The sequence below is a fragment of the Triturus cristatus genome, chromosome 11 (genome assembly GCF_964204655.1).
Source record: "Triturus cristatus chromosome 11, aTriCri1.1, whole genome shotgun sequence".
NCBI classification, from domain to species: domain Eukaryota; kingdom Metazoa; phylum Chordata; class Amphibia; order Caudata; family Salamandridae; genus Triturus; species Triturus cristatus.
This window is the reverse complement of record NC_140594.1, coordinates 532,857,360-532,882,565: the sequence shown is the minus strand read 5'-3', so window position 1 is coordinate 532,882,565 and position 25,206 is coordinate 532,857,360. Positions and strand designations below refer to the sequence as shown.

The window sequence follows — 25,206 nt, the reverse complement described above, 5'->3', positions numbered from 1 at the left end:
TTTGACTTCTTTGGTCTTGATGACCTCCATTACGTCCTGTGATTCTTCTTTCTCTAATATGGACATGCACAATATTGTATTGTATCCTATAATATGTCACACACTGTACCTTTAACTTACTTATTCTTGATACCTACTGTACCGTCCACACTAACCCTCACGTGACCTCTCCAAATAATTAAAACAAACCCCCCTTCTTTTTTCCTTTGGCTTTCTTCTATAAAACGCACTATCCTTTTCCCTACTAATTCTCCGCTGTTAAACATTACTCCTAAATGTGTATCTTATTGTTCTTTCTGTTTTCTTCTCCCATTAACGTTCTTACATTTTGACTCACTGGCCTGTTTTCTCTTTAACTCTTGTGCTTAACATGTCATATGCATTCGCATATCCCAAATGTTTTTTACCTACCCTTAAAATGAACAGCCCTGAAGAAGCCCCAGGCCTATAGGCCATGTAGGGGGCGAAACACGTGTTGGCTGTGCCACCCCTTGGTTTTTTCTCATACCCACCCCTATGTATGAGTGCAAATAAAGGACTAGCTCACGTTTAAATCAACTTGCTTTGAATTGGAATTTTTTCCTCCAAGAATCAGAATACACTAATCTTGCCTTGACAACCCATCAGAACTGACACAGGGGGACCCCTGCTGCAGAGGCCATGGCAATCCCCTCGCTGGAATAGGACAGCAGGCTCATATCCGCACCGGTGCTACGGTACACTGGCAGGGTGACCCGCCACAGGGAGTACACTGGCTCAGGAGATCTCATGTGCCAGGTCACATGGAGTACACCGCCACGCAGTTAAGGCTCATGTATTGGGGAGATTCCCCCCACAAGACCTCATGGGGAAGGGAGATTCCACCACCAGGAGCACACTAACCCAGGAGATCTGGTGTGCAGCAGTAGGGAGATTGCCCCACAAGTAGTACATTGGCTCTCGAGACCGGGAACAAACATAGTTCTGACTGAGTAATGCGGGCGAATGACTGGAAGACTCCTGCACCAGGACAAAAACACATGCATACGGGTCCTTGAGAAGGCAGAGTGGATGTGGTTGGTGACGCTGAGGCAAGGATAAGGATAGCAACAATGGGACAGGAGCAGCATTGGCGCATAATCAGAAGAAACACTGGGGCAATGATGCCACTGGAGGCCTGGGACGCATAGTTACCAACCACACCCAGGACCCACTGAGCACACCGACGTGGGAGGAAGGACGCAAAATGTGACCTCATCGCTCCGCCCCACAGAGCCCCACGTCCAGGGAGAACCTTAAGGGCTCTCTGATGTTTCATCTATGTGGTTTTGTGAAGATTTACGAAAAAGACAACTGCTGACGTCTGTTTGCACACCCCGCCACCATCAGTGCCGAGAGGCTAAGGAATTAGCTATAAAAAAACAGCATATCACAGCATTACACTTCGCCTTTCTGCGACATAATCGAGAGCCCTCAAAACATCAATTTATGCCGCCTTTAAACGCTGTCTTGAGGATAAGAGTCAGCAAAACAACCATAAAAGAGACTGGCAATGTGCACAGGCCACTCCGGTGGGGATTACCAGGCAGGGTTTGAGGCATGTATCCTTGCGGCACCTCACCCATTACTTGTCAAGTCAGCGACGCTCAAATTGCTGTTCACAATATTGTGCTGTACAATTTTCTGCCGTTGAGTAGATGTGCCCAGGGTATGTCTTCCTGAATTCAAAGGTTAATGAGTGGTCCTTAATTCTCGGAAAGAGCGCGTGGGTGACTAGCAGAATCTACATTTTACTTTTGGCCAGTTTCATTTCGGGGGAGCTTTGGCCACGTACCTCGGAGGGCTTCACAACGGACAGACACCTTTATGTTTTCTTCTGACGCAGGAACTTTTGCAGTGATTTACAACATGCACTGCAGGCAGGGGGGGAGGGGTCGAACCCTACATGGTTGGCATTTGTAGCCACATCGCCTCACGTGAAAGCTCGGCTCGTTTTGGGCTCGAGTTGTCAGGAGGGCCTCGCGCCAAGCTACACCTTCAAATTTGGCTCGAGCTTTTTGTGGCTCGCCCACCTCTATTAAAAAATTAACAAAATCTGAGAACAGTCTATTGTGTAGTTAAACATAGATTTTTTTTTTACATTTTCTCTTGCAAAAGAAAAATATGACAGAGCGCACGTTCAATAAAACGAACAGACGGGTGGGTTAATCAGTACATATTATTTAATGCTTTTAAAAACTTAAATTATGACATACAACATCCTTCAAAAGCATAATAAATAGAATTTAAACAAGCGCACACGCCTCGCGCTAAAAGTAAAGAAAAGACAAGTGGCAGAAAAAGTGAAAGAGTTTCCCTTGCGGGAGCAAGCAGCGCCAGGAGCGATAATTGCTAACACATGGTGCCAAAGCTCGCTCCCGCAAGTGAATCGCCAAACGTGCACACGTTGGTTTGAAAGCAATGCCATGCGTGCACATTTTTGGGGACAAACGCGAATCGATTACAAGAGGTCCCCCCCTATACAGCGCATGCACGCTGCATAGGCGAGACCTAAAAAACTATCTGTGCATATGCAGTTTGTGAGCAAAAAGCTGTATATTCAACAACATGTTCTTATGTCAGCAAAGAACAACAAATGAATCTGCAAGGTGATTAGTAAATAACAGCCTCTCAGTAGCAAGTTAAGGTATCCAAAGGTCAAGCACTTTCTGAAGAAGAAAAAAAAGCCATGTAGGTTTATATGTCAGTGCATACATGAAAAGCACACACACTAAGAAAAAATAACCTACAAACTGTCATGGCCTTGAAGGGCAGTCATCCATGCATTGGCATTCTATGAAGAGCACATGGAAGACAGAGGTTGACCCAAAGCTCTCTGTACTCAAAGATATGAAATCATCCAACAGCTTAAGCGGTCTATTTCCAGACCTAAAAATAAAAACCTCCCTTCAAGCCCTTTTCAAAAAATGTTTTACAAATCATAAAATCCTTTAGACCATGACTAGGCACTTAGTGCAGATTATCAAAATGTTTTTCATGTCAAGGGGTTCTACAGTGTCTGGCAAGTTTGTATGATTCTTGAAAGGTCAGGGAATATTAACACCTTTAGAAAGAGGTTTCATTTCTATCATCCATCTACACAGGAAGTGACCATTGAATTTCCCATCATCCATCTGCAGAGGAAGTGACATTCCCTCCCAGCACCTGCTTAATGGTGGACGATCCGTTGGTGCACCAAACGCAAGCTCATCTGTGCCTGTCTAAGCCTGGTTCATCCCCAGCCCAGGAACCCTGACACTCCCCCCACCCACTCCGCTGCTACCCTGCTGAGAACCTCCATGCCCTCAACGCCAGCCGCAGATCTCCACGCTGCTGCCTTCCCACACCACACAAGGAATAACACTGGGAGTCCTTTTAAGGGCTCACAGGAGGGGTATTTTTTTACAAGGACTAAGATCGGAGGGGTCACACTGGGGTCTAATGATAGGGCTCAGGGCAGGGGACATGTTGTATTTACAAGGGCTGGAGACGGGGGAAGATCATGCCAACCCCAACTCAAAAGTACCCATTGAAGTCCATCGAACCCTGGGCCTCATCCAACGAGTAAAGGGACCTACCCACATCACCAGACACTTCCTGGACCTAATTTTCACCACCTTTGACAGCATCCGAGCCGATGAACCCATACCAGTCTCCTGGAGAAATCACCCCCTCATCAAATTCAGCATCCCCATCCCAGTCCACAACTTATGCACCACTGCCAGATAAGCCTGCTGGCACCGGAACCCACCAACGTGATCACAACAACAGCCTCCCCAAAGCCATCAAGAATTTCAAAAATTGGATGGCCTCCTGCACCAACTCCCTGGCCCCACTCAAAAAAAGCAAACCAACAAGCTGTAGACTCCAGACCGGTCAGAGTGATGAAATGCCACTTCAAGCAACTGGAGTGCAAACGGAGAATGAGCCAGATCAATGCAGATAGGAGCATGTTCAAACCCACCCAGTGACGCTACCAACAAATGATCCAGACTACCAAATGCTCTGGCGGACTGCATAGATGCCAGCCTCGAGAAAAGCAAAGAGATCTTCACCACTGTGGAGGATTTTCTCACCAGCAGCTTCCTCCAACTCAAAAATTCATTTGTAGGACCTCAGCAACAATCTCTCTCAATTATTTAGCAACTAAATCACCGTCATTTACAGCAACTTCAACCCGGAACCGGACCCAACAGATCTTGTGAAATGCCTCCCCGTCTTAACGTGGCCTGCTGACACCCCAATGAAACAGCTGCCACCATTAAGTCCATCCACTCAGGGACCCCATTAGACCCCTTACCCCATCAGGCATACGCCAGGGGACCGCAACCCATCAGCACGATGCTTGCACCCATTCAAATACCCGCCCCTCTTCAATGACATTCACAGATATTTGGAAACATGTAACTGTCCTCCATTTGCTGAGGAAACCATCCCCGGACCCTTCAACACTTGCCAACTTTAGACCAATCTCCCTGCTACCATTCACAGCCAAGGTCTTAAAGAAAATCCTCAACAGATACCTCACAGAGTACCTCAATGATCACCAACTCCTCAACACCACTAAGTATGGTTTCAGACACAACCACAGCATGGAAACTGTCCTCATCACTGCCACAGATGACATCAGCATGACTCTGGATGAAGGCGACACAGAGGCCCTCAACCTACTAGGCCTCTCTTCAACGTTTGGCATGATCTCCCATCCCATCTTCATCGAACGCCTACACGATATCCAGTGGTGCAAAGAAATGTTCATGGTGGGGGCCTCCAACTCCAGAGAGAGTCAGGAGCTCTCATTGCCACCTGCGCACAGTGCCGGAGGGGCTCCGCTAGAGCTTGGGGGCCTCCCCGCACTGTAGGGGCTATTGTTACACCCCAACAATATCAGAATCCAAGGACATGGACGCCAATGAATCTGCTCCTTCCTGGCTGTAAGGACCCAGTAGGTCAGCCTGGCACAATACACCTCTGACCCTCCCATCACATCCGTGGAGTGGTCCAGGATCCTCCCTGAGCCCAAACCTCTTCAAGGCATATATGATTCCTGTAGTCAGCATCATCCGTTCTCATGACATCAACATCCTCTCCTACGCTGACAGAACGCAACTCATTTTCTCCCTCATTGTCAAGACTCCCAGTTGCCAGATCAAGTTCAATGCCTGCATGACTGAAATTTCCCTCTGAATGCAGACCATCTGTCTCAATCAGCATCTGGAAAACTGTCACGCAAGCCCTCGTCAAAAACAGGCTGGACTACGGGAACACCTTCTAAGCTGGGATCAACAAAAAACTCACAAGAAGGCTGCAGACCATTCAGTACTTTAAGGCCGAATTCACTCACAAACTCCTACGCCACACTCACATCACACTTAAGGAGCTCTACTGGCTCCCTGTCGGAACCCCTTTCAGAGGCCACGGGGCACAAAGAGGCAACTGGGCCTAACAGTAGGGGTTGAGGACTTTTACTCCTGATGTCCCAGGGCCTGATCTACTATGAATAAAGAGCAACTGGGCTAAGCACCCCTTCTGCACTTCAGGATAGCATGGTCCGAGCAGTCCAAGGATCCCTCTGGGGGAGGTGGATAAAGGAGACTGAGCACAGGCTCCCAACTCAAAATGTGCACAGCAGCAGCAATACCTCATTGCCCAGCCAAGTACCCACTTTTCTGAAAAAAGATAAGTATTTTATTTCTATCGCCATGCACACTAAGGAAAAATACAACATCCACAACAATTATACAGTCCTCCTCTGAGATCTAAAGACTAATGTTTTTGTGGCGGTTCTGTGTCTGACTCACTCATATTAGCAATTTTGGATATTCCTGATTTAACATTGGTAACATCCAGTGTATGCCCCATTAATAGTCCAAGTCTCAAGAGTCAACTGTGACTCTAACAAAGTCACTAGTGTTCTAGCGATTTTGTGCTAAATTAGCAGCATGTTCACCTATGGCCGACAGGCCCAAAACCAGTTTTACCCACACCAGCAGGTGTGAAGAGGTCAGAGTTCCTGAGTGTACCCCAAGCACTCGCAGCAGCCAAGTTCATGCAAGTCGGCCGCACGCAGCCCAGGTGACTGCATTCAGCGGGTGCAGTCTTTCACTAGCAGTCACGTACCGGACGCTACCGGAGGCTTTATGTAGCTCTTCCTGCAAAATAAGTGTTTGTCTCCCAGTGGGTGTTGGTTTACACAATCCTATCTTGGGTCCCTTGGTGGGTGATGGTGTGCAGGTGCTCCACAGTGTCCTCACTTCCCTGGTAGAGGTGCGGAACCGGTTGCAGTCCTTCGATCGCCTTATGACCCCCGCGGATATACGCCCTACTCTTTATGATTCTTTTATCAGCCCCTTCTCTTTGCTGAGATGTACCCAGCCCTCTTCCTTGTGACCGCTGAGCCCCCTTTGAAGTGTACTGGGAAAGTCTCACTCTCCCCTGCCCAGTGTGTGCTCCACTCGGCTTACAGAAATGCAGCAATACACAAATCTGTCTAGAAGGAGCTCTCCACCTCCTCTTCATGCTTCACCATATAGGTCTGGGTCTCGCCCAATGGAAACCGGGGCCCTCCATGTATGCCATCCACATGCACACATACACCCAGTGCATGTATAAAGCATACCTGCACTGCACAGTACTGTATCCTACATGTACTGTATCACTCGTAGACACACATATTCAGCACATACATTTAACATGAACGCACTACCCAGCACTGTATCTTTTAGGAACTGTACTACTCACAGGCACAAATACACCCAGTGTATGCTTTTGTCATACACACACTGCACCCTTCATCTATTGTACCTTTCAGAGGTACACATACACCCAGCACATGCATTTATCATGCACACACTGCACATCACTACATTCTTCTAGTACTGTACTACTTATAGGCACATATGCATCCAGCACATGCATTCATTGTGCACACACTGCTCAGTACTGCATCCCTGTATTGTATTTCAGGCACACATATGCTCTGCACAGATACACTACTTCTGTGATGCACAGCACTTCACACCAAACCGATGTAGGCCAACGCTGAGTTAAGCACACAGCAGCAGAACTTTAAAAGTGAGTGAGCCTGTAGGTGTCACTTCAGTGACATAGGTTACACAGGACCTGTTCACTCCTACTGATCACTGCACAGTATGCTGCCACCAATGTGCTTGTGCTGCTCAACTCCTGGTGAAGGCAATAGCCTTCAACCACTATGAGGGTGGCACTTCGGGTGCCCCTCCTGGTCCAACAAGACTGCAATCAGTGAGACAGGCCTATGCCTTGGTGCACACGACCAACCCCAGCATATACATTTTTTTTTTTATTTTTTTTTTTACAAAAGTGCCTGCAAAAATAAGAGGTTTAAAACAGGATAACCCTCTTTATTGGCTTTGAGATGCCACTGAGCCAATAAAAGAAGGGTGAGCTACAGGCAGCAGAAGTTTTGCCTCCCTGACGCCTGCCTTGTGGATAGCGCCCACTCCTGGGAAGTTAGCCCCCAGCAGAATCTGCAGGCCCTTGGACCTCAACTCTGGCCCACACCCTCCACTGCATTTTGTAACTTCTCCCACAGCTGCCCTCTTTCTCCAGTCATCCCTCACCTCCCCTCATGTCTCCTCCTCTGCCCCCCACACACGCCCTGCTGTCCTGCGACTACTCTTCCCCCACCTTACCCATCCCAGTCTACGGTGTCTCCCATGACTCATCTGCCCCCACCCCAAAGGAGGCAGAATCGCTGGCAGTATCAGCACGGGTCCTGCAGCATTTTTCCACAGGCACCTTTTCTGCCTACAGCAAAAAATGGCACAAATTGATGTTTCAGGCTGAAAAATGTGGCAACCAAAGCTGCACAATACTGGAGGGTGTGATTCTTTGTATTTCCAATGTGTGTGATTACCTGTTAAGGTGTCCTGGCACTACTGCACCTTAGACCAAAATACAGAGAAAGTGCCCCATATCAGAAAGTGAAAAGTCCAATCTTGAGAATTTTCAAGAAAACTATGTTCATTGTTGACTGCACAGAACAGAGGTCCAGTGAATTCATTATGTTCTCCACTGCATAAAAGGTCTGGCTTACTAATCCTTAGGAGCAGTAGCAGAATGTAGTGTGGGAGTGCATATGGTGAAAGTTGGAGTTAGTAGTAACATCTTTCTGTAAAGCTTTAAAACCGAGACCTTTAGAGACTGCACGTCTGAAATAGCAGCCAAAGCAGCCAGAAATAGCGGTTCTTGGGGAAGTTTAGCAACAGGCGAGCAGGTGCATTTTAGAACAATTGAAGATAACGCACTGTATATGAAGGAAGCCCCAAGTACAGAGCACTGCCCTTAGCTAGGCAAGAATAGACAGCAGGATCTTAGAGTAAGTGCACAGACTGAAGGATCTTAGAGTGAGTGCGCTTAGGAAGAAGGGTTACAATGTTTACAGAAAGATGCCACCATAGACACCTGGCTTTTAACATATGTCAATATACACTGCCAGATTTGTGTCTATTAGGAACAGGGGCATTGACCAGTCACCAACCAAGAAGGCAAACTAACTGGGGTATGTAGTGGGTTGGGTTCGCCAAGTATCAATTCTCCGCTTGGTCAGTTTAATTAATTTTGACCCAGTCGGACACAGAAGTGATACCGCTACAAAAGTTGTAACGATCCAGATCAGTCCCATCCAACTTTATTACAAAGTTCTTAACACACCGGTAATTTTAAAAGACCCGACGAGCTTGGCTAAAGGGGCCACAAGGATTGACTCAAGTAAGATTTAGATAGGATCCTTGAGGGACCACTGTAAACCAATGGTTTAGTGGTTTACTGATAAAATGACATGGCAACTGTCTGGGTGCAAGCCACTTGAAAGGAAGAGGTGCAGCACAATACTTTCACTCTGATCCCTGTCCCACTCAGTCCATCAGTACTGCGAGGGACACAGTATCGAAGGCAGCAGACACCAAGAAGGATCAGAGCGGTTACACGGACCTAATCCGAATTCCTGCTTGATGCAGTTGAGGAAACATCACTAGGCCTGTCTATCATAAAGCAACAGCTGCCCCAGATGGGGATCAGAGGATCCACAAGTTACTATCTGTGGGTCTGTCCAGGAGCGACAGACGGCCAACTTTGCAAATGTTTAGATAGTAGAGGGCATACAAAGGGCCACTTAGGACTGACATTTGCACAAACTCTGCAGGCATGGTTAAGCCACCAGTAAACAGCAGATTGATTACACACCAAAGCAGCAGAGGGGCAGTGATTATACAATCAGTCTTAGTATATGCTCTAAGAAGTCAGTTCAGGAACAGGATAGAGGGACGGGCATGGTGCAATCAAAAGTGTTAAATGGACTGAGAGGTACAGCCAAGAGAATGACTAGCCAAAACCTTTGGGAGTGTGAAAAGGTAATTGAAGAGAAGGAATGTATTTGGATTGCCAACACTTTCGGGAAGCGGGGTTTGAGGGTCAAGTAAGGATGCAAGAGTGAGAAAAAGTAAGAGACAGAACCCCTGCCCTATCTGACCCAAACATGCTTAAACAGACATAGCCACAGGAATTCACCCATAACCCCTCGTCACTTGAAATGGAATGCCAGACTGGACATCCTGGGAGGAGAGGTGACGTACATGGCACAGAGAGAGAGACGTTCAAGTAATCTAGGAGAGGAGCCACAGGACATAAGCCTCAAACAATTTGCAAGGATAGAAAGTGGCACAGTAGTCCTGGTGTGTTTTTTTAAAACAATGAAAGCAGTCTCTCCTGCTACACCTTCTGCTACATGCGACTTCTAGAATCTAACTGCCTGAGGTGTGATGGATGTAGGATGCTCCTGACGCAACTATCAGAATCCCCCATCGACCCTGGCGTGAATTGCCGCCCTTACATATATTATTCAAAGCAATGCTTATAAAGTCTTATATTTTTCAAGTTTATCATTTGTGGAGGGGGTTCATCAACTACTGGATCAAAAAGCTACGAGGAGTCCTCGCAGAGCTGCGGCATCAAACTAAGAGTTCCACAACTGATCTTTTCCTCCATTAAGGGTAAAACTTTGAGATACAAGACAGAACCACAGACAACTAATTTTATAACAATAGTTCCCACTGTTTAGGTTAATGCAATATTAATACGTTCTGTGGTGCATCCAGTATCTCAAAAGTTATTTTCATTTTAAATTTACACTAACAATGATTTTATGATCTACAACTTTCTTTGGAGCTGGTAAGTTAAAATGAATCAAGTTTGATTCAATATGTAATGGAGAATGACCACAACCTATTCAAGGCAAGACGTTCAACATTTCCCCCAAACAAAATGAAAACAATGAGATGTCAATCAATGAAAGAACCCTTTGAGCCAAAAGCTAAGAGCCAAGCAGGCATACAATCTGGGAAGCGACCATTTAATGTCCACATTCCTGGTGACCAAAACTTTCTTCAATCAACACTCCCTTGCTACACAACGCTGGATTAACGATTGCATCAGGTATAGCGTGGACTTGTCGCCTGTAATCCTCTTCACACACGTTTCAAAACCATCCCTGAAGCAAGCATTGAACTATTCACTAATTAGCAAATTTCTCGGAGGATATTAGGCTTTCTCAATACAATCCATTGCCTTCATGTTATCTTAAAAAAAAATGGACACTCGGTTATTAGCTGGTGGAAGGTATATGTTAGAAGCTATAACAGACAACTAGAAGAGGACACGGCTGCAGCTTGTGCACACTGCAAAGACACTGTGCTTTTCAGCAGAATATTTAACAAAGATAGCAAAGCTAACCAATGTGTACCCAATATTGTTTGAAAACGGTCTGGTTGTAAATGAAAAAGCATTTAGTGGGGAAGTTGTCTAGATGCCCTTGTACAGCAATGATTGGTTACGTTTGCACTTCTCAAATTACCCAATTTTTGGTATTCCCTTAAGCATTGTGAGAAATTAAGCACAATAATGGATGTTTGCATTATAAACATTTTTTCATATGCATATAGATCACAATCATGCAAGCTTCTTTTCAGTGCACATTGGGGCAAAACTTTAGCATTTGCTTCTAACTTCTGAGGACCATTTAAGTGATGGTTCCACTAAGCACTATGGTGGTAAACATGCACCTATCACAGGCAACAAATGTAGAAATAAAAGATTGCAAGCAATAATGTTTACGAGATCTCCGCGCCATCTGGTGGACGCCAGAAAGCTTAGTTTCTGATCCCAATGTCTAGTATACCATTAATTTAACACAAAAAAAGCCAAGCGTGACCAAAGTAGTACTTTATTCACAATTTTCAAATGGAAAGCTTGAAACAGCGCTTAAGAGTTGTCTGCTTCACAGAATGAATAGCCTTTAGCCCTTACAAACAGCGCAAAGCTTTCAACTTTTGAACTGGCAACACCAGCTTAGTGCCACTTTCCCTTTTGCATCTGTGATTAGAGAACCAATGGATGTTTCATGACGTCGAAGCACCAGTGGAATAAAAGTATTTCCATAGTCTTCCTTAAATAAATGTCAATAAATAAAAAAATATTGCATTTCTATCGGCCTGTTTTGGGGGTTGATTTGGAATGTCGCACAGTCTTAGTCAAGAGTTGTTATAATGCCACAGCATGCAACTCTGTTGGTTTTAGCATTTTCTTAGCAGCAATAACTGTGTTCTTCATTAGCATAGCCACTGTCATGGGTCCAACGCCGCCGGGAACTGGAGTGATATAACCAGCTTTTTTCTTCACACCTATAAAAGAATAATTGGAAATCAGAAGTGGGCTGTGAAGAGACAGTTACACTAAATATCTGCTTACTTTCACTATTTAATAGACAAAAAAAGATGGAACTTGCTTGGAGAAGGCTGGCGCCTGGAAACATCATTGGTATCTTTAAACCACAAACCTACCAATGCACCTTTGTTAAATTTTCTTGTACTCTCCACAAGTAGCCAAAACATTCTTAAAATAGCACATTCCAATACAATCACAGACCACACACTCACGAGAGGGAGCAGAACTATTTAGAGCTCAATTGATAGTTTTACTCAAAAATATTGTACGAGATCCACAACTTCAGGCTTCGCACCAAGAAAGCATTGTTTAATAAAATGTTACCTTAAAGCCAAAGCTTCAAAGACTTGAACTGTTTAATCCTCCTCTGCAATGAATACATCCAAAGCTGTTCAGCCAAATAAATGTTCTTTGAGTTAAAATGATGCCCTATTTCACTGCAGACCACTTCAGCCATAAATATGTAACACTTTCAAGAAAGCAGAAGCTTGCTGGGGAATAGGCGAGCTCCACCTCTTGCCGACTTCTTTGTGGGTGGCTATCAGCGAGCTTGTAGGGTCAGGGAACTCTGCACACTTGACTTGTTTATTGGGAACATTTACCGTTAACAGGTTATTGGTCAATCGAAAAGCTTTGGGAAGCCAAGTGGCATGCTCAGCTGAATAACACTAGTAACAGAACAGACCATGAAACTTACTCGAGGTGCATTTTAAGAGCAAACTCCTTATACGTGAAGTAATATCATAATTGCGAGAAAACCGACCCATTCTAATTTCATGTTAGACGTGCCTATGTTCTGACCCAATCCTAAGTGGATTCGACTTCTAAAAAGATTTATAGTCATGGGAAATGATAACCCCAACTGGCTATGATTGGACGTAACAGTAACAAAGATGGCAGCAGAGAGAATGAATGCATTATTATTCACTCCAAGAAAGGGAAACAAGTGATGAAACAGTTACTGTTCTCTGAACCAGAGACTATTCCAGAAGGATTCATACACCCTCCTTCCCCTCCAAGTTTGTAAGAAATAAACAATGAGGGGGCCAAGCTGCCAAAATCCAAGAAGGCTGCATCCTTTGAGCAACTAGTGAAGGACAACAGCTTAGCCCCGCCTCTGGTGTGGGGCGTGGCATCCCAAGGCCCAGGGGAGTGGGGAGTCTGGAGCAGAGCTCGTGTGAAGTGTGGTGATGGTGCTGTCTCACAGGGGGTGTGGGTTAGGGAGGTTACCGGCTGAACAGAGCTCATTACTTTTCTTTATTCCTCCGATGCCTTCCTTTTATGTAGGTTCTTCATGTCTTAGTTCTGTTACTGTGAATTTCACAAAGGGTTTTTCAAAACTGACTAATGTGGGGGTGTCACTATACTATCAGGGCGAAGTGAACCCTATAGAGGAGGATGTGTATCTTTCACTGTGATCACTCTTGCTATGACTCCACAGAATCCGCCCCCAAAAAAAGGATTCAAACGAAAAAAAAAAAAAAAAATGCAACACGTAATACAGGGTCAGTTGGCGGAGAATTTAACAGATTTTCCAGTGTCACATTTAGAAAAGGGTCTTTTTTTCCATATAATATAGCGCAAAGTACCCGGTAACTTTTCCGCTCACAAAAATGTATAAAGGTTATGCAAGATCACCGTTTACCAGTAATTATGTAATAGATACCCCGATACTATGCCATATATTATAATTACGCAAACACAGATTGTGTGTCACTTCAGAGCAGGACTGTTGATATACTCCTGCATTACACAAGGGTTATTCCTGGATTATGCCGCGCATTCTAGAGTCCCCATAAACAAGGACAGCAATTAATGAGCAGTATATAAATAAATACATGGAAAAATATTGACAGCAGCATGGAGTGATTCCAAGAACTACTGAAGCTGGGGCTATAATTACCTAGGCAGAATGGAACACAGCCTTATCTAGCGAAATAACACGTGAACACGACAAATGGATATCACACCATTATGGACCAACAAAGGATTGAGCTTTCTTCTTTGCAAGTCATTCTATATACCTATCTTGAATCATATTCTCAACTACCTCAGTGGGGCTGGGTTGTGCTCTTTCAAATGCAAGAACAAAAGTTTCATACCCCCTTGCTAGAAGCGGTAAGAAATTTGATTTGGGGTGGGTGACTACCCACCACAAGGAATAATCACAACCAGCGTTACTTGTAAAGTGTGTGCGCACCCACGCACCATGACTTCCCCGAGCACGCAGTCTTGATTGTGAAGGGCGCACACTTTACGTGTGACACAAGAGAGTTTGCAGCTGCTGCTTTTGAAACATGAGCAGTGCGAAAAAGGTGGTCATTGGCCCTTTGTAAAAGCCCAGGGAGCAGCGGCAGGGAAGCTCGAGTGGAGGAGCACATCACATGGAAGAGGAGAGCAGCACTTTAGCATTCCTCTTCCATGGCACTGAGGCTGCAGAAGGTCCCAAGTTGCTGCATTAGTATTGGAGATAGTGGAGGTGGCTACACGACTACAGCAGCGGTGAAGTTTCCTTTGAAGTCTGTGCTCTGGACATTATTCACGTTTACGAGAAGAAGGTTAATGCTATAGGGACGGCTTCTGCTGGTCTTGGCCCACATATTCCACCCTTAACGTGATCATTTAAAAGAAGGTATGGTCTCAGGAACCTGGTGGGACTTCAGTCTCTCAGGTTTCTAGATGGATATTTGTCTGACAAATGGCTCTAGAGTTACAGTATGATGCTGCATCCTCGGTGTATTTTCATAGTTTGGGGTCATTTCTTATGGTGTCCAAGTCGGTCACCCTCATTTTGAAGTGCTACTATCTATTGTACTACAAATCAATTGAAATGAAAGTGTATGAGAAATAACCTATTTTTAATTAGAAAAAGCATGTCGTTTTTTGTATACCAGTTGCTGTATAATTTAATCTGGGATTTTCTGAAGGATCAGAACTGGCTTAGTCCTCCCTATAATTTCCTAGCTCCTCCAGCTCTACCACTCAAGCAGGATGAAAGCCAGTGAAAAGCTGCATCACAGAAGGTGTAACACAATGCAGGTTTATAAACATAATTAATGTAACAAATGCTACTAAAACACATGACCATAAGCTTGCATGGCCTAAACTGGAATCCTAGGTAAGTGTTGCATGATTGCTCGGTTTCTTGGCACACAAACTTGGCAACAGTGCACAGGGACTTTACACTGCCAGACAGAGCGGAAAAAAAAGAAGAAAAAAAAAAAGGATTTGAGGGACCATTGATTAAAACCCTCGTTAGGGTGAACCCTTAATGTCAATAAAATAAATTGAGCTCAACCATTGAGGAGAGATGGCATAGGGGAGACAGACTAAAGTTATGGCAATGTGTAAAGTATGTATGCAGTACTGAAACAGTAAAGTATGTATGCAGTACTGAAACAGTATTAAAGTCAAAATGCAAAGCAATAAAATCCAAAACCAAATCAGAAAACTAAAGATTTAATAAACAAAAACACCAACATGGCAAAAAGACCATAAGGGTAACCGAAGATACAAACTTTTAGAGTTTCAAGTAGGACTAGCACCAATAAGCACAAATTGCCAATTATAGTTAATTGTTGTGGCAGATTGAGACCTAGGCACTATTTGAGGCTGGCCACGATGGACAGCAGATCTGATGCACCAATCAGGTTCATCCTGGTCAAAGATTTTAACTTCTGACTTGACCTTTCAGCCTCAATCAACAACTGTAGTACGCTTCTAAAGTGCTCCAGGACCTCAGAGCAGGGAAAAGTAACTTTCTAAAAAGTCATTTCCCTTAATATTTATTAAATGTCTCACTTCACTATTGAATTTAAAAGCCTATAAAAAAGTATTTTACTTTTCTATCTGGTCTATTTCCTAAGATACTGCATTAGTATCTTAATCTTTACCCTGATTTTCTAAATGGGGCAGCTAGGCCAAACAGTGAAAAATAGCTTTTTGGGGCTAGTAACTGTGGATATGTTAACATTTAATTTCTACATGCCCGACTTTTAAATGCCATGCACTACTGCTTTGAAGACTAACGCCTACCTAGGGGTGACCTATTAGTTAAGGAGGGGGGCGGGGCTTTTGACCGGTCATAAGTTTATTTACACACCTTTTATTGCAGTGTTCCCACTACTACATTCAGACCTGAGGCCATGTTTTACATTGTCACTGTAGTGGATGGCACAGTAGGTGCTGCAGTTCACTATTGAAATTTAACTTTAAAGTGGCCCTGGGTACACTTTGTGCCATATACTAAGGACATCTAGGGAAGTTAAATGTCAATTAGAATTTGTGTTTGCATAAAATCAATAAATTTGATTATCAAAAAAGAAATGTCAATTAGTCATATACCAATTTTAACATGTTGAAAAGAGGAGAACGAACACTGGTTACCAGAGTTAAAGTCCACAGAGTTCTACTGCTAGCAAAAACAGTAGAGGTAAAAATCTGGGGGTATACCACGCAAAACATAGCAATTCCAATGGAACCCTCAGAGGAAATTCTTCGTGTGGGCATCAGATCCATAACCAGTTGCATGCAGCTTTATCCCTTGAGCTTTCTCCAAAGCGGCGGCAGATTTACATCTACTTCTACCTGGACTACTAGCTGAAAAGCCTCTCCTCTTAATCCCCTGAAAAAACTCAAACTTTCTAATCAATCTTCTCCCTCTTATGGCCACTCTTTCAGTCAATTTACAGACGTTAATAGTCTTGAGACCCAACTCAGCATCTCACCTAAACTGTCATTATGGACAGAAGACCTGGTTTTAGAGCAACCAGACTATTAGAATGTACACTGGCCTCTGCAATTGATAGGCATTCGTATTTCTTTGGTCCTGATAATTTGCACCATTGTTGTTTAACCCTTGAAGAGGGACATGTTAGTGCACACCTTTTAAAACTCTACAGGTAGGACCCTGGCTACTAAATACAATTACACCATACCGTGATGATTAAACAGAGCATTCCAAAAGTCATCCTGAGCTTGTCAACAGAATAAGGAGTAACCAAGTGAAGCCATGTTGGCATTAGCAGCAAGACCCTCGGTTGAATTTGCTTCCCATTTCATTAGAGGTGCTCAGCACAAACGAATATCCTGATGGGGAATCTATTCCCTTCAGACCGCAAGGTTTTAAGCGGATTAAAAAGTAATTGTGTCTGGCAAAAGCTCTTGCCATCTTTTAAAGTTACATAATGAAGGTGATCCAGCTACCCATGGGCACTAGCGTTAGCAATTGTTTCTACATTTTCAAGGATCCAAAGCAATGTAATCTGAATCTTTAGTTCAAGTGTCAAAGATGGCTTGGAATTTAAAGTATTTTAGAGACCCAGACACAGTCATCTACTATGGCATGCAGGCCAGTCTTTTGGATGTGGCAACATGCTTGTTCTAAACAACGTCGGGTATACAAACACGATTTTACCAATTTCATTGCGGTAGTCACATGCAGTACTTCTCAGACACCTCTTGAATTAAAATGTTTCAAAATCTTTCCAAGAATTTGGTTGCAGGGGGAACTAGAAAAAACAGCCAGGCACCCTGAAGACTTACTGCAGGCACTGGTAACTTAATCCAGGCCAACATGCCGATAACCCAATTACTACCAATCTATTTCTCAGTTGTAGACAAATTTATCTTGCATGCAGGGAGCAAACAAGCACATAAGGTGCAGAGCCTGTAGTCAGACATATGCTCCACTCTTGTAAAAATTATCATAGCGATTAGTTGCTCAAGATCCCTGGCTGCATTGCCAGGGCATTGCACAAATCAGGGGAATAGTATACTATGAGACATCACAAGCATAATTGTTGAATGCTTTTCCGACAAAATATGGGCAGCAAAAAAAACAGCCTTCCAAAGTGCTCAAAATACCTCCATGGCAAAATTTACCTTCAAAATCTACATCCCCGACCAACTTTGGTTTTCCAGTGATCGGATCCTGCACACGATTAATTCCAACATCAATGACTACAGCGCCTTCCTTAATCATTTCAGCTGTGATGAGATTTGGGATACCTATAAAAGAAAATTATTGGTACAACATAGAAGCATTTATTAGTGGCTTATTTTCAAAGAAGTTCCACATCGCATTCAACTTTCTAACATGAAGGCATCAAGTAAATATTAACGAAATGTGTACACCTGTGGTGTTGGAAATATAAACAAACTCTACTTGTCATAGCAATAAACTCTAAGTTAATTTTCTCACTACACCGAGGATCAGGACAGCTCAAATTAGAAGATGGTCACAGAAGTAAAGTGTATGGCTTAATTAAAAGGATGCCTTTGAAATGTCAGCCTTGTGAGAGGAGGTTTCTATGACCAGCCCCAGACCCCGTATCCATCTCACAGTTTTGAGGAATCTCCACAAAGGCAAGAACATGCCAAAATTAATTCTCAGATATCAATAGGCACAACCGGCATAAAAAAGAAGCAGCTTATGTCCACAAGAAGCTCAGGAAACAATGCCAGGATTTCATAATCTAGAAGCTACATCAATCAGCACAAGCTAAGTGGGTTCAGGTATAATGAAGGGGTCTGAAGTGCATGGCCTAAGACAAAAACATTTCTCCCGTTGATACTCAATGCCCTAAATAACCTAACAGTTTGAAAACACCATGGTTTACATAGAGAGTGTGCAGTAATGATGACACGCTGGTAAATTGTAATCCAAGTAGGTTTATTCACAGGTAGTATCAGGGAGTCCTTATTAACAGGTAGGTCATCATTACCAGGTATACAAGTCCTGTAGGCCAGCCTGTAGCTGATATCAACAGTCCCACCACCAACTGTCACTCCTCATCCAGGTATTCTACTTAAGGTCCACTCACCAACATTCCATAGAGAATACACACACAGAGGCTGAGCAGTTAGGACAGAGAAACATAGGGAATACAAGATCATGCAAGAATACTACAGAGTGTGCATAGGAAAAGAGGATTGGAAGGCCTGCCACAAATGTGGCAGCAAGCTTTCTAAAACTGGCTGCACTGTGGCACTGTTGGACTCTTGTGAAGATTTCCGACCTCAGAGTCAGATTGCGTTTCCTGTCTCCAAATGAGATAAGGGAACCACAGAATTTTCAACCGAGCATTTGGTTCCACATTTACCAATCTTCAAATGAGGGCATAAGTCTTTTGGATGATTCGGACACCATAAAAACCTATTGTGTTAACGTGCAGCGAGTTTTGCTCTGCGTAACTGGAAAGACAGAAATGTACCAGCAAGCTCAAAGTAAGAGGGGCCATGGACAGTAGGCTGGTGAATCAGCTAAGGAGCAGTGTGAGCAGGCTAAAGCTTTCACAAAGCAGCCCCAGATTAATCAAAAAGTGTTCTCCTTAAACAGTTAGGCGGGCCAACCCCAGCGCCCAGCAGCAACTGTCAAGAGCGAAGGGCTGCCTGTGGAGACATGCTGAGTTGGCAACTGCTACTGTAGAGAAAAACTGAAAGTGCAGGGAGTCAGCAGTCCCTTGAAGCTAAGAAAAGATTTCAGGTTAGCATTTAGGCTAGGGGTAATGTGAGCTTCACTGCCCATGTGACAAACTGGCACTGCTGCCTAATGAAATAGCAATACCATAGGAAAGCCGATTTTGTTTAGAGTTGTGATACAGTAGAAACTCTAGAAAACATCCTTTATGGGAATTTAATATTCAAACATTAATTATCTACATAATTTACCATTACTGCACAATTAACTGAGAGGATCATAAGCAATTATTTTATACCTGCAGCTGCTACTACAATGTCCGCATTCTTCGTGTGTTGTGTGAGCTGTTCCTTGGGAGTATAGCGGTGGGAGATAGTTACCGTTGCATCACCTACAAAAAAAAAAAACTTTAAGTGGCATGTCAAAAATTGATGCAGCTACTGTTCCTCAACAATACATATATTACAAACCTCCTGGACGCTCATGCCCGCCATCTGTATGCAGCAACATTGCAATGGGCATGCCAACATTCTTGGATCTGCCGGCCACAACTACATTTTTCCCCATGGTGGGTATTCCTAAAACGTGGAAAAGAATGCATTAAGACGTTAGCTGAAGGGGTCAGCAGCTGAAATGAGACCATTACTCTAATAGTACTTACACAGAATCCAAAGCAAATAACTGGAAAATGTCTGTGCAAAAAAATTATTCTATAAAATGTTTTATGAAGACTTAAGTGTGGAAAAATAAATACCTATAGGACCAAAAAAAAAATCAGATGTTCACAAATAGGAGCAGGTGGGTAAAGTTTAAACAGCAGGCAAGTTAGAGACGGGAGGGGGAATATCTAGGAAAAAAACACCTCTGCCTATTAAGGGACGTGTATGGTAGCACATTGGCAAAAGGAGCTCTTGTGGTCAGGCTTTGGAAAATGGAGGTCAAACTGGGAGGTAACTGGAAGTCTGAAGAGTTAGAATGGTCAAACAAAAATGCTGTATTACCCCTGGTAGTTCAGCAGTTTGCAGAAGCATTATGAGAACGAGCACCAAGTAATGGCACAGCATGACAAACCATATGCATTCATTTTTTACCATAAAACGCTGTGATGAGGCAACTTAAAAGATTTATAACTGAATAGAACGGTAGCTGGTATGGTTCATAACACCGAGGCAATAAATTACAGAACTTGTTTTTTTCTCAACTAACTCTTGTTTACTTAAATCTATTGCACAGCGAAATTTGTAATATCCCGTACCTGTTCTTTTGATTATTTCCCATACACCCCAAGGTGTTGCTGGTAGCATAGAATATTGGTCCAAGCACATCCGACCCACGTTTACTACATGGAAGCCATCAACATCTTTAGAGGGTGTCACTGCATTGCAGATCTTTCTTTCATCAATATGGTCTAAAAGAGAAGGGATACATCATGTGTGACTTGCAATGTATTTCCATGCAAAACTGTTGGAAGTAGCAAACAAATCATGGTGGGGTAAGATAGGAGGAAGGGGGACGGCAATCACTGTATGAACCAACAGAATACAACTCGACCAATTCAAAAATAACCAGGATCCAACGAAAGGTGGACAATACAACAGCCTGAAGGGCCAAAGGCTTCCCCAACTGCCCCAAATCATCCAATATTCCAAGACCACCCTGTTCTCAATTTCTCATTAGTTTGTAGAATTAAATTTTATACTCCAGTAAATGGCAGAGTGAAACTGCATTCATAAGGTACCATGACCTGTTCAGTTATTGAAGTGGCCATTTCCATTCTCTCATTCCATATAGGAATTTAACCATAGTTCCATCTACTACTCTCATCCAGTCAGTATAGCCCACAGAAGTGTCAAAATAGGAGACACCTATTGTGTTTATACCTTTCAATTTAAGGAGCTCCTTAATAAAAAGCCTTTACCTTTCAATTCCACGCTTCAAAAGCAGCATGCAAAAATAGACCTTGCTAGGCAACTTGTTTGGCTAAAGAATAACAGCACCAGGCAACGATCCATTCTTTTCTTGCTGCGGATAATAGCCCTCCCAACTGACTTGCACTCCCTCTTATTGTCTGCTGTCATTACCAACTAGCTTGTTTTTATTAACATGTTCTTCATTCCCTGAATGGTTTGCGGTTTATGTGGATAACATAATTTAGCGGCTTTTTAGGACTTTTATCTACTTTCTGTTTTGGCCTTGATTTTACTAAGCAACACCATTTTCTATGCTCACTTTACTATTCATTCTCCAACTTCTTGTCTTGCCCTAGAATCAACCGCTTCCTGGAAGCGGAGGGGTCTTTGCCACAATCCTCAGGTGCACAAATAGGTGGCCGGAATAGGGTTCTTCCTTTGGCTACTCAAGACTGCCTCTTCTTCAGCCTGGTGTTGCGGCTATACAGCTCCTTTAGCCAAGCTGGCTCTGATGGACAGGGACAGAGGAAGTCCCACAGTCCTCCACAATGTTTGCGGCTTTAAAATTAGCAATAGATTGAGCGATGTGTGGCGGCACTTACACCTCCATGAGAAAAAAAACTAGTAAGAAAAAGGAAATACGATCCCCCATCCATTTTTCCAGAAGAGCAGAACTTCTGAGCGATCACGGAGGCAATCTCTTGTAGGACTACTGTGCTCGCCGATTAGCTGTTCGATCATTCAGCAACAACTTCCTCATAAAGAAGAAATAGAAAAAGATTCCCAAACCCTAAACTCGACTGGGGCTTAACCAATAAAATAGTAGCAATGTTCCAAAGGTGATATTTGGTCCAACCGACTTGACAGCACACCCATATTCCAATTGTATCTGCAGTAGCCACTAAAGTAAATGCAGATGAAGGACTATAATAGTGAATTTAGATTTTCTGGTCATTAAACACTATGAAAACCTCTATTTCTACTGCTCAAAAAGGTAAGGTTATTGAAGCAATATAGGTATTTCAGAGACTTTGAATATGCACCACTTTTCAGGAACTGTAGGTGAGAAAAGAATGTTGGGTTTAACGAGCTTCGGCTTTTCGCCTTTAACCATCCTTACGTTTACTTTTGGCTATGATGACTCCTCATAACACCACAGATGGTTCAGATCCTTCAACTTCCACAAAATTTCACAACTTCCCTTCATAACCAGCTAATAGAGCACACAGCAAACCGCATTGTCCTTTACAAACCAACTTTTAGCAGTTAATACGCCCCTAAGAGAAACCTCCGCTCCACTGACCTAGTCCTGGCCGAACTCCCCTGCATCCACAGAGCCAGAAGGGCAGGCAGATCCTTCTCCTACATCGCAGCCCCCTCAGCATCAGACGAAGCCCCACCACTACAAGCATTCAGAACAAGCCTCAAAACCTGGCTCTTTGGATGCCCGGAGCTGGCCAAAACCCCACTCCCCCAGCACCTTGAGACCCTCACGGGTGAGTAGTGTGCTCTACAAATCCCTGATTGTTTGGTGGTAAACTCTGCATACCAACCTTCTGCTGCATTTGAAACCATCTACCAATCACAACTATTCAAAGATGGAGGATGGTATCTAGGTGAAAACTCTAGAACCGATCACTTTGCTTCCATTTCAAGAGAAATATGCTCTTTTATCTTCAGAGTTAAGTCAAACAAGTGTGATGGAGGCCCCCTCCATTACAATACATTCAACTGCTAGGAAGGTCACTTTCTCTACATAAAGCTACATGTTCACGTGCTTAGACAAGTGTTTAAGATGACATCATGATGCAGTCAACAGTGAAGTACACACAGTCTTACTGCTGTTCATTTGTATGCCAAGCAACCATTTCTCATACTGAATTCAATTAACTATTTTTTTTTTTAAACGTGTTTTTATTGCAGAATTAAGAATGAGAACTCCGTGACGTCAACCTAAGTACACATGATACCTCAGAGCCCACCCCTCGTCTCAGCACTATACACAGCCATGTAGCCCACATCCCGGAGGCTGGGCGGCACAATAATGCAAAGATTCTGAATGTCATGTCGATCATTGCACAGATGGACAGGTCAACAGCTCAGTATACCATCTGCTTTTTTACCCCTTCGCCTCAATCCCCTGTAACTGAATTCAATTAACTATGAAATACTATCTACCAATTCTCGACTTGAGCACCATGATGGCCAACAACCATGGTCCTCTACACCTCAGCGGTTATAGGCAAAAACTGGAGCACTTTTTTGCTTGATCTCTTGCATCACAACCTGACTGCTGACTCAACTTCAGTTCCTGTCTTTCCCACACTGTTTCATGTATGCGGTCATCTCCACTCGCCTCAATTAGATTATGTAAATACCGCCATCACCTAATACTGCTAGCTCAACACATCAAGTATGTGAAGCACATACAGTGACTTTCCATTGCTTATGTAATCTGAACACAAAACCATGCATGCTCGAACTGCTTAACTACTACATTTCCTTGCCTGAAGACAAGCAATGCAAATCATTATGCCTGGTCGACAAAGCTTTCTGGATCATCTGACCTTCTGTGCTAAATTAAAGATGACAGTTGGACGTCGCTTAGATTGGTGTCTAGGCCGCTGCCTCTGGGATTCTTCCTCATAGTAAGATGGCAGCTCCAAAATTCTGAAAAGCATGGACACTCACTATTTACATACTAGCCAAGTGCCATCGATATCACACATTAATGCCTACCATGTCTCGAAGCACCAAGATACCCTCCCTAGTGAGGTTCTGCCTCATACAAGCAACAAGTGGCAAAAGGTTATTTTTTGCCTCCAACTTCCTTTAAAGCAGGATAGGTTACAGCCGCTCAACCTATGTAACAGGAGTACAAAAATCCAAGCTGACAATCTGTACTCTACCACATTGATCAATACAGTGGCTGAAGAAGAGAGGTGGTGTTCTAAGCACAGGGATAATCCTAGTTATTTACACTATTGATTCATAAACGACCCCATACTTGGAGTGATGAACTAGCAAATACAGTTTACACAAAATGTAAAATTCTCACAAAACCAAATTTGGAAAGACATGGGATTGTTAAAAAAAAACGATCATACTGGAAATGTCAGAAAACATTAACAAGGGACTGTATGCCTACCTAGATGGAAAGATTAAAATAAAATGAGGATTTAGATGATGAATGCTTCACAATGACATTTTTTCGACAGAACACAAAGATCTTATAAACAATCTTACCTGGAAGTGGGAGTTGCACCAGTAGACCATCTACTTTGCTGTCGTTGTTCAACTCGTTTATTAAATCCAACAGTTCCTCTTCTGTGATGGAGGCAGGTTTTAAGATGGTTTCACTGCTGATTCCTACGTGGTAAAAAATAATGCACGCTTAAGGTTTATCATTACCACAAATGTGCATTCCTGTACTATATAGAACAAAGTTTCTTAAAAGCCCAGTGCCCAGACAATCCATAGAAAAGGCAACGTAGTAAACACAAGACAGCAAAGTTATCATTACTATATTAAAGAACATTCACAAGTAAAAATATTGCATTTTTAATTAGTAAAAAATTCTTTTTCATTGTCCTACACATCTTCTTACAGCCATTTCGTAGCACTAGCATTGACATAATTGAGAATCATGGTCCTAAAGCGTTACTAACGGTTATTCAACTAGACTGACGAAGGGAGAAAACCCGACTGATGGAGGATGCATTGAATAAAGGTGGAATTAGGTCTCAATTCAAACCTCCTTTATGGGGACCACTGACACATTAACAGACTGCAGAATTACACACTGCAAGACTGTGGCAAGCCCTCTGAAAATAGGAAAAAAACCTGATAGCCACTTTAAAAGTCTTAATATCTATTACAAATAAAATGAATGCGCCATCTGTTTTACAGGGAGCAATGTTTCAAATATCACTTACAGCTTCAGACTAGGTAGTGAAAAGGATGTGAATCTTGAAGCAGAAGTACTTATTATACTAATTTTTGTTCCATCTACTAGTGAAGTCCTAGAAGGAATGGATACTTTGAATGAAAACATCTGTTCTAGTCCGACTAAGACAGATTGACCGTCTCCCTCAAAAA

General features: G+C 43.3%; 1 protein-coding gene across 1 annotated transcript in view; it reads right to left on the bottom strand.

Moving 5' to 3' along the window:
* Window positions 1-11,262: 11,262 nt before the first annotated feature.
* MTHFD2 (methylenetetrahydrofolate dehydrogenase (NADP+ dependent) 2, methenyltetrahydrofolate cyclohydrolase) overlaps window positions 11,263-25,206 on the bottom strand; it is a 34,042-nt gene continuing 20,098 nt past the window's right edge. Inside the window, exons 3-8 of the mRNA XM_085633453.1 lie at window positions 24,355-24,477; window positions 20,454-20,606; window positions 19,669-19,776; window positions 19,497-19,589; window positions 17,662-17,787; window positions 11,263-11,735 (exon numbers count right to left, since the gene is read on the bottom strand). Coding sequence (XP_085489579.1) covers window positions 11,596-11,735; window positions 17,662-17,787; window positions 19,497-19,589; window positions 19,669-19,776; window positions 20,454-20,606; window positions 24,355-24,477 — 743 coding nt within the window. The 3' untranslated portion in view covers window positions 11,263-11,595. The remainder of the gene's footprint in view (window positions 11,736-17,661; window positions 17,788-19,496; window positions 19,590-19,668; window positions 19,777-20,453; window positions 20,607-24,354; window positions 24,478-25,206) is intronic.